General features: G+C 35.7%; 12 protein-coding genes across 12 annotated transcripts; 8 read left to right on the forward strand and 4 right to left on the reverse strand.

Annotated features, from left to right (window-relative positions):
* Positions 1–103: 103 nt before the first annotated feature.
* On the forward strand, positions 104–754 carry M896_100500 (cyclin; the record flags this gene model as incomplete). The annotated part of the gene is made up of 1 exon (XM_014707622.1): positions 104–754. One exon carries the CDS (start codon positions 104–106, stop codon positions 752–754), a length of 651 nt encoding a protein of 216 aa, XP_014563108.1.
* M896_100510 (subunit of pyruvate dehydrogenase E1) lies at positions 751–1,797 on the reverse strand (the record flags this gene model as incomplete). Its single annotated transcript, XM_014707623.1, has 1 exon — positions 751–1,797. The coding sequence occupies one exon, from the start codon at positions 1,795–1,797 to the stop codon at positions 751–753; it is 1,047 nt and encodes a 348-aa protein (XP_014563109.1).
* A 121-nt stretch (positions 1,798–1,918) lies between these two features.
* On the forward strand, positions 1,919–2,488 carry M896_100520 (uncharacterized protein; the record flags this gene model as incomplete). The annotated part of the gene is made up of 1 exon (XM_014707624.1): positions 1,919–2,488. The coding sequence occupies one exon, from the start codon at positions 1,919–1,921 to the stop codon at positions 2,486–2,488; it is 570 nt and encodes a 189-aa protein (XP_014563110.1).
* A 141-nt stretch (positions 2,489–2,629) lies between these two features.
* On the reverse strand, positions 2,630–3,289 carry M896_100530 (uncharacterized protein; the record flags this gene model as incomplete). Its single annotated transcript, XM_014707625.1, has 1 exon — positions 2,630–3,289. One exon carries the CDS (start codon positions 3,287–3,289, stop codon positions 2,630–2,632), a length of 660 nt encoding a protein of 219 aa, XP_014563111.1.
* A 211-nt stretch (positions 3,290–3,500) lies between these two features.
* M896_100540 (glycosylphosphatidylinositol transamidase) lies at positions 3,501–4,304 on the forward strand (the record flags this gene model as incomplete). The annotated part of the gene is made up of 1 exon (XM_014707626.1): positions 3,501–4,304. The coding sequence occupies one exon, from the start codon at positions 3,501–3,503 to the stop codon at positions 4,302–4,304; it is 804 nt and encodes a 267-aa protein (XP_014563112.1).
* A 145-nt stretch (positions 4,305–4,449) lies between these two features.
* M896_100550 (uncharacterized protein) lies at positions 4,450–5,229 on the forward strand (the record flags this gene model as incomplete). The annotated part of the gene is made up of 1 exon (XM_014707627.1): positions 4,450–5,229. The coding sequence occupies one exon, from the start codon at positions 4,450–4,452 to the stop codon at positions 5,227–5,229; it is 780 nt and encodes a 259-aa protein (XP_014563113.1).
* A 33-nt stretch (positions 5,230–5,262) lies between these two features.
* M896_100560 (uncharacterized protein) lies at positions 5,263–5,787 on the forward strand (the record flags this gene model as incomplete). The annotated part of the gene is made up of 1 exon (XM_014707628.1): positions 5,263–5,787. The coding sequence occupies one exon, from the start codon at positions 5,263–5,265 to the stop codon at positions 5,785–5,787; it is 525 nt and encodes a 174-aa protein (XP_014563114.1).
* Positions 5,788–5,879: 92 nt separating this feature from the next.
* M896_100570 (uncharacterized protein) lies at positions 5,880–6,338 on the reverse strand (the record flags this gene model as incomplete). Its single annotated transcript, XM_014707629.1, has 1 exon — positions 5,880–6,338. One exon carries the CDS (start codon positions 6,336–6,338, stop codon positions 5,880–5,882), a length of 459 nt encoding a protein of 152 aa, XP_014563115.1.
* A 149-nt stretch (positions 6,339–6,487) lies between these two features.
* On the forward strand, positions 6,488–7,291 carry M896_100580 (uncharacterized protein; the record flags this gene model as incomplete). The annotated part of the gene is made up of 1 exon (XM_014707630.1): positions 6,488–7,291. The coding sequence occupies one exon, from the start codon at positions 6,488–6,490 to the stop codon at positions 7,289–7,291; it is 804 nt and encodes a 267-aa protein (XP_014563116.1).
* A 59-nt stretch (positions 7,292–7,350) lies between these two features.
* M896_100590 (uncharacterized protein) lies at positions 7,351–8,475 on the reverse strand (the record flags this gene model as incomplete). Its single annotated transcript, XM_014707631.1, has 1 exon — positions 7,351–8,475. The coding sequence occupies one exon, from the start codon at positions 8,473–8,475 to the stop codon at positions 7,351–7,353; it is 1,125 nt and encodes a 374-aa protein (XP_014563117.1).
* Positions 8,476–8,542: 67 nt separating this feature from the next.
* On the forward strand, positions 8,543–9,358 carry M896_100600 (uncharacterized protein; the record flags this gene model as incomplete). Its single annotated transcript, XM_014707632.1, has 1 exon — positions 8,543–9,358. One exon carries the CDS (start codon positions 8,543–8,545, stop codon positions 9,356–9,358), a length of 816 nt encoding a protein of 271 aa, XP_014563118.1.
* A 367-nt stretch (positions 9,359–9,725) lies between these two features.
* Positions 9,726–11,371, forward strand: M896_100610 (uncharacterized protein; the record flags this gene model as incomplete). Its single annotated transcript, XM_014707633.1, has 1 exon — positions 9,726–11,371. A coding segment is annotated over one exon (1,646 nt), but the record flags the coding sequence as incomplete, so codon positions are not given.

Here is an 11,371-nt window from a genome sequence, read left to right on the forward strand (position 1 = left end):
TTTCTTATTTGTTTATCACGTAGTCATTGAGTTTGCACAGGGTCATGATTTTCTCCCGCCAATACCTGAGAAAGTTTTTAAGTAACAGAGAGCCTGAAAACCGATGAAAAGGGTGTTTGAAGACATCACAAATGTGAGTCGAAAGAACATTAAACTGACGATACACAAGTCGGAACACAGGAGGAAACTCTTGAGATGGCTCTATGAGGTTGTTAATGACTTTGAGTACTCGCAGGTAACTTTTTCCATTGCTGTGCTTATTTTAGACAGGTATGTAGAGATGTGCGGACTTGATCTTACAAAGTACCAACTGGTTGGTATTTCTGCGCTCTTTTTGGGCGCCAAACTAGAAGAGAAGCACCTTAGGACGGTGGATGATTATGTGCTTGTTACGAGCGATTCGTTTCTAAAGCAGGAGATCCTTGACAAAGAGGTGGAAATGCTCAAGGTTCTTGAGTTTGACATGATCATGAAGCTTCCACATTGTCTTCTCAGAGAGGCACAAATTGAAAAGATGTCGGAGAGATATAGCATGAAGCAAAGACAGGAGATATTTTTCTGTGCATTTTCATATTTAATAGAGAAAAACAGCTGTAAATGGAATGCACTGCAACTGTATACTAAAGGGATCCATGAGGCATCTAACCTGCTTGCTGGATATGAGGCTGACATCGACTTCAAGTTTTATCTTGAAAACAATAGAATAATTAAAGGCATATTTATGTATTCATTATATCGATTGTTTGATATCTAAAGTAAAATATCTTTAAATAATTGCTCTTGAGGAGTGTAAGCGCTATTTTTTGCAGATTGTGTAACCTTGAATACTTCGTCATGAATCTCCTGCTGCATTTCTTGAAGTTGGTTTTCTGAGTAGAATTGAAGAAGTTTGTTTCCTACTTCTATAACGCAGTCTTTTGCCTTTGCAGATTGTATTTCATTGTTTTTACGATAGTAATCTTTTGTATCTGCGGTTGAGTGAGTGCAAAGTCTGTGAGTATCTATTTGCACGATGATAGGACCGTTGTTTAAAGCGTATGCTCTAGCATACTGCATGACGGAGAGGATCGCAAATGTTGAGCCATGGGTAACTCTAATCCCTGGAACCTGATTGCCTCTACGGAAGAATTCTGAATCTGCACTGGCGCTTTCTGAAGGAGTCCACATGCCATATCCGTTGTTTTCGCATACAAATACAACAGGAAGTTTCCAAATAAACGCCATGTTCATGGATTCCCACACCTGACCTTGGTTTGCAGCGCCATCTCCGTAAAATGCATAACAAACCTTATGGGTACTTGACTTCTGGAATGTATCATACTTCAGTGCATATGCTATTCCTAATCCGAGTGAGACCTGAGCACCTACGATTCCATGCCCACCGAAGAAATTTTTGTTGTAGAGATGCATAGAACCACCTTTTCCCTTACAGATGCCAGCTTCTCTTCCAAGCACCTCGCTCATTATTTCAGGTATGGTGCATCCTGTGACATATGCAATGCCATGGCATCTATATGACGAGATAACCATGTCGTCTTTACTGGCTTTTTCTAAAGCAGCGTATATCGCCTCCTGTCCTATTGAAAGATGGCAAAATCCTCGAATGAGCCCATTTTTGTAATCTTCAATCATCTGCTCCTCCATGTATCTGATTCTGAGTATTTGCTTGTACATGTGCACAACTTCATCAACATGGAGGCTTTCGATGGAATTAATGCTAGACTTTTCTATAAGATGTGTTTGTATATGACTCATAGATTCTTGTGGATCTGCATGAACATATTTTGCATCATCCATGTGTTTTGATGAGTAAAGCAATATGTTTACCACATGAAGCAGATGTTTTAAATGCCATAGCATTGCATTAGATGATTGTTTTCATGCCTGGTTCATGATTGAATAAGGTTAGATGAACCCCATGAGTAGTCGGGAGATATTGAGTGTGGTTGATCTGATTGACACTGTGTTGAAAAGTTTTCCACGTAGAAGAATGCATAAAGAACGAACAAACTCGTATATTCCAAAAGAGCTTGCAATGCGACTAAAAGGTGAAGTACTGAGAAACACGGTTCCGTTTCTTGTAGGTCTTGTTGAGAGAGTGAAGCAAGTACAGAAATCATATGGCAAGGAGTACGCTAAGCAGATGGCAGAAAGAAGAGAATTCGTACAGGCCCGCATAAAAGAGATAAGGATGTCGATGGATGCAATGATGGATGACGAGAAAACAAGCATGATCAAGAGCTTGATAAGCGAAGTGGAATATTATGAGAAGATGGACATGAAGCCAGTGAGCAAAGTGACAGTTGATGCAGAAACAACAAAGATGGTTTTTATAAAGATAGAAGGCATTGATGCAGGTGCTACGGATCCTTATGTCAAGGAGTACCTGTCAAGACGGATTTTGTTTAGTCAATTGGAGCCTTCAGATGCAGAGATTTCGACATTAAAGACGATGATTGATATGCTAGAGGATGAGTGCAATAACTGAATTAATGTTTGACATTCAAATAAAACTACTAAGATGTTGTAACTGAATTAATGATTTGGCATGCAAATAAAATGATTGGGAATAAGCAGAAGGTTAAATACCAATGAAGTTTAATACAATTCACGATCACATACAGATTCTTCAACTGTTTAGGGCATTGGATGCCGATGCAGACAGAACACGCCTGTTTCGTAATGATACAGTGTTCATTCCAACTCTGTTCTTCTCGACGAAGCTTGGTGGCTTTGGAAGAGCATGCTCTATACTGATGCAGAGTGCGATTCTTGCGAGTAGGATGTTAAGAAGGTTGAGGAGTACTGATGGGATAGATATTATCAGGTAGTAATAGCGAATGTCGTTGATAGTGCTCATGATCTGTGCAGTGCATGTTTTTTGATTTGAGCATTCAAGGTAGTGGAGGATGATGTTTTCTGCCTGTGCTATGTTATATGCAACGCCCAAGGCCTTTGAGACATCGCTCTGGTAGCTAATCTTAACGTAAAGAATGATGCCTGACATGCCAATGAGCAGAAGAACTCCCACAAGAAGATATAGCCTCATGTACAGTCGAACCTTACTGTTGATCCCACAGCTTGCAAATAATCCAAGTGTTATGTTAACCATTGATGTTGTTTTGAATATGGTAAGTATGCTGAGCGTGGTTTTGAGGCACTGTCCTTCTACTGATACATATAACATGTACGGAACCAGTAGAAACGGAAGAGGAATGTTTATGACTATCAGTAGCACCGAGCACAGCTGGTTGAGTGCTCTCACGTTTCTGAATGCTGTTGTAGTCATTCTCAGCTGCGAAATGAATCTTTTTAAAAGGTAAGACCACCAATTAGATTTTCAGGGTGTGTTAAGGAGATTCAGAGTTTTTGTGGTGGGAATAAAGGGTGTGTATGACATAGATCTTGATTGGCTGTATATTTATGCTTTGACCATGAAACTGATGAAATTAATAAATCCATGTTATGCTGAGATAATAATACATTGAAAGTGCATCCCTATGTGTATTGTTGTTATTTTGTATGCAATCGGTGTGTTTTGTAAGAACTATGCGATTCTATTGAATTCGTCTCGAGGATTTCATAATTACAGGCAGATGGCGAATGTGTATATTTTTGACCATATATTGCGACAAAATGGATATGAAGGAGACCAAATTGCGATTATTTCGTATGTGAACCAGATTCAGGACATAAGAAATGTAGATAAGGAGCATGTGCATATTGATAGCGATTTAAAGATTCAGTATTCTGATTTTGATGTTACTGATGATGCGCTGAGGGTGATGTTGAATGCGCTTGAAGGCAACCATCCCAAGCTTAAGGATGCTGATGAGTCATCGAATGTTCTGATATACATGAATGGGCATGGAAACGAGTCATTCCTGAAGTTTGGGAGCATACACTTTATGACGAAGGATGATTTGATGTGCAGGGTTGTGAAGTTAGCATCTAGGGTAGGCAAAGTTTTGTTATTGGTTGATACATGTCAGGCAGATGCACTTATAGACAGAGATGTTTTGCCATCGAATGTTTTCGCAATTGCCACAAGTAAGATCAAGCAATCGGCAATTTCGACATTTGAGTCTTCTGTGCTTTTTACTAATACCGTGGACAATTTCTCGTATTTTTTCTTTATGAGGGCACAGAGGGGAATTGGACGAGATGACAAGCTTATTGATGTGTTTAGTGATTTGAGCAAGGAGCCTATACAATCTGAACTTGTATTCAGTAACAATCCTATGTTTAATTACGGAGATTTTTTTTTCCAGAATTTGATGTTTGAGCTGCTTCCTTTCAAATGACATGGAGATTGTATTTATGCAATAAAATTAATGATGGATTTATATTTGCTGCGGTACATGGAGTTGTTTGTGTTCTGAATGAGTTTAATAAAGAGTGATGTTTAAGGTACTGCTTTCATTTTATGTATTAGTGTGAATGTCCCTAATGGTTGTAAGAAGAAAGAGAATAAAGAAAGGGGAGGAATGCAAGGAGAATTGGGATGAATATAGCATTGTTAATGAAGGTGATTGGAGTTCTGCAGTGACCAAGAGTATGAGTGAGCTTGCTTGGAAGTCTTTTGATGAAGAGGAGATGATGCCGAAAGGGGATTTAGATACTAAAGGAGTAATGGATGAAGTGAAAGAAGCAGAAGATGGAGAAAGTTTTCAGAAAAGACTTATAGATGGATTGAAGGAGTCTGTAGCTAGGAACATCATAAAGGTTGATAGAGAGGAGGATCGGTGCAAGAGCAATGAAGAACCATTAAATATTTCGAAGCAACGATATGAAGAGTATGTAAAAAAGAAGAACGAGCATAAAGATAGTTTGTGTTCAAAGACTGATAGAATGGACAAGTGCAATTATGAGGAAACTTATACAAGAACCGAAAGTGATTTGAGAATGATCATCAAGAATCAGCAAGAGGAACTAAACAAGAGGGAAGCGATTATAAATAGTTTGAATCGAAAGGTTTCGGAGCTTACCTCAAATATGGAGATTGAGGGAAAGAAATATGCCTTACAATGCATTTGTAGGGGAGAGGAGTTGCTGAAGGCAATTGAAAATGATATAGAATGTGAAAAACAGATGCTAGTTAAAAGGATTAATGAAGGAGTAGAAAATTCGAAGGTATTGCAAAAAAAGGTTGAAGATTTGAAGAAGATTGTGAATGAGTTAGTGAAGAAGATAAAAAAGAAAAGGAATCTAAGTGAGCAGGAGGAATGATGAATTGGTAAGATCAATGAGAATAACCCCTAAATGTTTGACTCTGAATATTTCAAGAATCTTTTGAACGAGACAACAGCACTTATTAGCAACAAAACAGAAGGTACGTATTCTGATGATGTAGAGATTCAGATTGAAAGCAACATTATGGCACTTAAACATTTAGCAAATGAAATATCTGACAAAGAAGTTCAAAGCAAGATGTTGAAAAGAATAGATATGCTTTGTGCCGAGCCAGCAGAGTTTGAGGTGAGCGAGGTTCATCAGCGAATTACAGGAGTTAATAAAAGCAATGAGTATTCCGATAGGATAGAAAAGGATATTCTGAAGTATTCTAGACAGCTCCATGGCAAAGCAAAGAAATTTCTTGATAGTGTAAGACTTGATGGAAATGTGCTTGATGAAGTGACAGATAAGATGACTAAGAATCTTGCGGGGACCAGTTCTGCACTGAGGTTTATGAAAACTGAGCAGTCTAGCAATATTTCTGTATTCCGGATTCTCATTTCTGCATTGGTTATATTTGTTATTATGTATTTTATAATAAGATTTCTTTAGAATGAAGAAGTGCATAAACAGTTCTTTGGAATAAAGGAATTTTACTTAAAGATAGTTCAAAGTGTTTATTATGACGAATTAAGTAAATGGATTTATATGTCATCATTAATCTCTTCCTTATTTCTTTTTCTCTCGATGAATATTTCTTTGCCTGTCATGCTAGTCTTTTCGATCTTAGGTCTTATTATTTTTTGCTTCCACGCAAGAAAGTCCTGTTCTGTGATTCTTTCGTTGTCATTAATGTCATAGCTGATTACAAGTTTACCTGTGTCCACTATTATGCTACTTTCGTCCAATTTCTGGAATACAAGCCTGATTATGTCGAAGATCATCGGCGTTGATAAGTATTTCTGGGCCTGACTTAATGACCAATCCAGGACATCCCGCTCAATATTTGAAAAGACATCTGGAGGTGTATTGGGATACTCCTTCCTGCATATAAATTCAAAATAGTTTTCTCGCACTGATATGCAGTACACTAGACAATCTTCTTCGAAGTGATGCTTCATGTTATTTTCAAATATGCATTTTAGAGCTTGAAGCTCATCCATTCAAGGGTAATAATATAATTACAGCAATTATTTTGAATTATCAATCAACAGCAAGGCTTTGCATAGCCATTTATGGTTCAACAAATATGTTTATTTACCATTATTGCATTGTTGGAGTTGGATATTGTGTTGTTGTGATTATCCCTAATATGTTTGCGCTTCTTTTTGCAGGACATGTGCTTGCAAGCAAAGGCGATGACAATCTGGTTGATAACGAAGGAAGCATTAACTGGGGAGTTGCCATTAGAACAGCTTTGCATAAAACACAGGACAGAACTGAAAATGCCTTGATTTTGCTGTTTATAGGGCTTTTTATAAACTTTGCTGGAATACGTATGAAGAAATTGTCGTTTTTTGCGATATTTTTCTGCACTATATGGGTTGGAATTGATACTCTAAGGAATTACAATGATATGATACTTAAAATCAGATATAAAGGTCTGTTTAAAAACGCAACAACTCTGTTCAAGTTGTGCAGCAAGGTTGTGGATATGATTTCAAACAACATTGTTTTTACGTTGTTTTTGTCACTGGTATCAGGAGTGATGTTTTTGTATGTTTTCAAAATTGTTGCATATCTAATGATACTTTATCTTGGGATCTGCGCATGGAACAATATTGGAAGCATAGAAGACACATCATCATCTGTAGTTGTGTACTATGCAGTGCAGATAGCACTTTTGATCTTTGGAATAATAGGGATGTCGTTTGTTGATCCTATTGCAGTACTAATGTGCACTATTGTGTTTTCGATCTTCGGATCTGTGCTAATCATTCTTGGATTGAAGTTTGGATTGGGAGTCGATCTTGATATAGAAGAATTTGTCAAAATGTTCGCTCTTGAGGATGCAAAGATTGGAGATAATGAGATTCACTACTTGAAGTTTTTATACGCTATACTAGTAATACTGGGTATTATTAATCAAATATTTTTCCGAAAGAAAAAGGCTTGATCTATATGGAAGCGTAAAATAAAGCGTTTGTTTTATGTTAATTATTTAGTTAGTTTTGCTTAGGCTGGTGGATAGAAACATCCAAAAAGAAGTGCATAGATAATCCCGAACCCAAAGAAGAACCTGAACAGCAGTCTCCGTAGGAATTTGTTCTGGATTGTGTTGTACTTTTCAGCCAGTATCCAGTAGATCAGCGGATTGAATGAAATGAACCTAAAGTACATATTCCAATGAATTAGAAACACAGCAATCAGAGTCTGTGCAAATAATATAATGGCCATTAGGCGAGTATTACGTTTATGTAAACTGTTCTTCTGAAGCCCGACGACGGTTTTGTTGGCATCTAGTCTGCCATTCCAATACTCAACGAGTATGTATATTGAAATTGCCAAGAATGGAATTCCAAGAATGATGTTTGGAATGTTGTTGCTGGTAAAGAACTTGAACAGTCCCTGATCCCAATACATTTTTTGGACATATGAATACGGTACAAATATTCTATATGTATTTTTTGCGTTGTTAATAATTAGAAGCGAGTAATACTGGAATGCAGCTAACGGAAGCAGAAAGAACGCGGTTCTCATTATAGAAAACACATTCAAGGGAAATAGTACAAATGGAGCAAATAAAACTGCATTTGACCTACACAATCCACACAATGAAAGCATCACTGTTCCATGTAACGAGCTGTTTTCTTCCAGGAAGTATATTCCAAGAAGAAAGGCCAGCATAAATAATGACTCTGAATACATTGCTGTATATACGATTGATGCAGGATTGAATATAAACAAAACAGCACTAATTTTTGCAATAGTTGGACCGTATCGTTTGAGTGTTATTTTGTATAGAATACCTGAGCTCGAAATTGTTGCTAAGCAGGAAACGAGCACACCTGTGGTGTATGGCTCTATTCTCAATATTTTATTAACTGTGCGCGATACATAAGGAAGGAAAGGAAAGAATGCAGTTTCGTGTATCTTTGCATATCCATTTTTCATTATTTCAAGGAAGTGGACAGCGTCCCATGATAGCAAAAACTTCATGCAAGAGTTTGTTTGAACAAGTGCCGTGGACTTATCGAAGGGAGGAATCAAAATGGATGCGATGCATGAAATCGATATGTAAAACACACGAGAAAGACAAGCTAACCTTAGCACGTCTTTCAGGTCCTTGGCAATAAACATTCCTATAAGGGCAGTGTTAATTATCATTTGTTTATTTGCAGGTAAATTTTAGGATGCAGCAGCCCCAATGTTTGCGTTTGTTCTTTTTACCTTGAGATGCTTGTGCACAGAGCATTTATTTATGCAAGAGTCATCGTTGCTAACGCCTTATGTTGATGGAGTGGGTAGTTTTGCGAATTGGAATGCGTTTGGTGAGTCTGTAGTTAAGATAAATGGTAAGAGCACGTTTATTCAGCTTGGATTTTCATCACCAGATAGTTCTGGAGCAATAGTGTCTTCTCAGCCAATAAAGCAAGATAGGTTCTGCATTGATTTTGTTATAGAGATTGCGAATCAAGAGAATAATGGCAATGATGGAGAGGAGGGAATGTCCATTTGGATGTCTGGAGAGAGTACATTTGAGGAGGGTGCTTGTTATGGTCGGTCATGCAATTTTAATGGGATTCTTGTTGCAATCAAGCCATCTGGTAAATCTTATATTGGTGTAAAGGCCGGAGATGTGCATGCAAACACACAGAATGCCGACAGATCATTTGATAAGGTGGTTTACAGAGATTTTGTACCTGGTGATGTTTTTATTGTGCGTATTGAGCAGGACGATCAGCTTACGGTTTACATAGGAGAGTCAAATAATCTTGTGCCAGTGCATGGCTATAAGGCACTTGCTAGTAAAAAAGACAATTTTATTGGCGTTTCTGCATATACAGGCAAATACCCTTCATCCATGAGAATTATTGGGATTGAATCATATAAGCTCAAGAATTTCAAACGCCTTGTACGAGATGAGTCTCAAAGAGGAGGTAGTCTTGTGTGGATTCTTTTCTTCATAGTGATAGGTGTAACGGGATATTATCTTTACTCGATACAAATTAAAAAGAAGTAAATTTGTGTTGTATCATGTTGTATGAATGTACAGTTTATGTTATTATCGTATGGTTTGACTTTCAATAGTCTTCAGTCTCATCGATAGTTGAATAAAAATTGAACATTTCTTTATTATTATTTGTTTATTTATGAGATCGTTGCATTTATTGATCAGATATAACGAATTTACGAACAATGCATTTAAATAAAGCGATATAAATATAACAATATATCAGCCACATATTATAGAATATATGTAATAATAAATAAACGGATATTAGCCAATCATTGTTGACAACGATATAATAGCTATCAAGAAAAAAATATATACCGTATACAATGCATAATTGATTTATAAAATGTATTAATAAATAGCCCCATTGAAAATGAATAATGAGGAAAAATTCTATACTACGTCTAAGGATAATAAAACATTATCATTAGATATTGACAAGGCTCTTAATGAAGGAAAGATTAAAAAATATGAGTATGGAGATAAAAATGAGAAAGATTTATTTGAGGTTTACTTAAACGGAACATTTGAAGATTACGAAGCAATTAAAAAGTCAAATGGAGACAAGACAATACTGTTAATGGGTGCAAGAAGCATGCAGAAGGATTCTTTGGTAAACTTTTTTATTAATCGCTTATATGATATCAGAATAAACTCTTCTAAACAATATGAAATACCATTAAGAAACTCGTCAACTAGTAGATTAATGATAAAAGAAAATAAAATAGTTTCTTATGTGTATATTTCAAATGATAAAAAAACAGCAACCAGAATTATTGACATGCCAAATTATCTACCAAAAACAACAGGCTTTCCAATAGGCTATGATCCTAACTATAATGCTATGAACAATACTCAAAATTTTCTTATAAGTGAGCATGTGAATAAAGTTCATCTCATTTGCTTTGTAGCATCATGCCTATACTTAAAAGAAAAAGAACTGAATCCTAAAATAAGTGAAATGGTTTATAACTTCGATGATGACATAAAAAACAATATGTTCATGATATTTATGTCTACTAGCAGTATTGGACCAAAAGAATCAGAAGAGTTATCGGATAAATATAAAAAATACATGCCATTCATTAATAGTACTGAAAAAGTGCATAAAATTAGCAGTTCAATTTTAAATAGGCAGTCAGATAGAAGTAATGAGAAACAAGTAGTAGAGGCAGAATCTCTTACTAGTAATTTTATAAACAAGCTGAATAGTATAGAACCTATATCGCTTTCCAAAACAAAAATGCATGCTGAAAAAATAAAAGAATATACAAAAGATTATAGAGATAAATCAGGGGAATTTAATTACCAAATTGAAATTTGCTTGAATAAAAAATTATATCATAACAAAAATATTAAAGAAGATATCGAAAGGATCAGAATGAAAGAGGGGAAAGAATTAGACGAAGTAGTTAAAAGAAAGCCAGATAACTGCCCTTTGCTTGTAGAAAATACAAATGATTATTTAAAAAGATTATTAATTGCATGCAAAGACAAGCCTCGTGAATTAAGAATTTTAGAAGATGATATTATTCCGGTTTTTGAGGATAAAAATAATCAATTACAAGATATACCGATCAATCCACATGAATTTTTAAATCCAATTGTATCTTTTGATAATCAACAAATTCTGAAATTTTTACAAAGTCTTTATCAATCAATTTGGAAATTATATGAAAAAGAAAGAAATGAGAGAATACAAGACGTAAACAATCTAATTAATAATTTATCTATACTTTTTGAAAACCAATCGAAAGTTGTTGACCAAGCTAATGCAATTAGAACACTATCTACTGAAAATGAAAAACAAATAAATGAAAATGAAAAACAAATAAATGAAATTAAAAAACAAATATTATCAGAAATACAGAACGCAGATGCCAATAAATCACAAGTCTTGCTGGTGGATTTAGTTGGGTATTTAGTGTGTGTAATAATGCTATTTATTGGAGTTGGATATGTAGTAGGAGTAGATGTGAGTAAGATTTATAGATTAAAGTTGTGTGTGTTTAATTTCAT

Source organism: Ordospora colligata (genome assembly GCF_000803265.1).
Source record: "Ordospora colligata OC4 chromosome Unknown contig_10, whole genome shotgun sequence".
NCBI classification, from domain to species: Eukaryota; Fungi; Microsporidia; family Ordosporidae; genus Ordospora; species Ordospora colligata.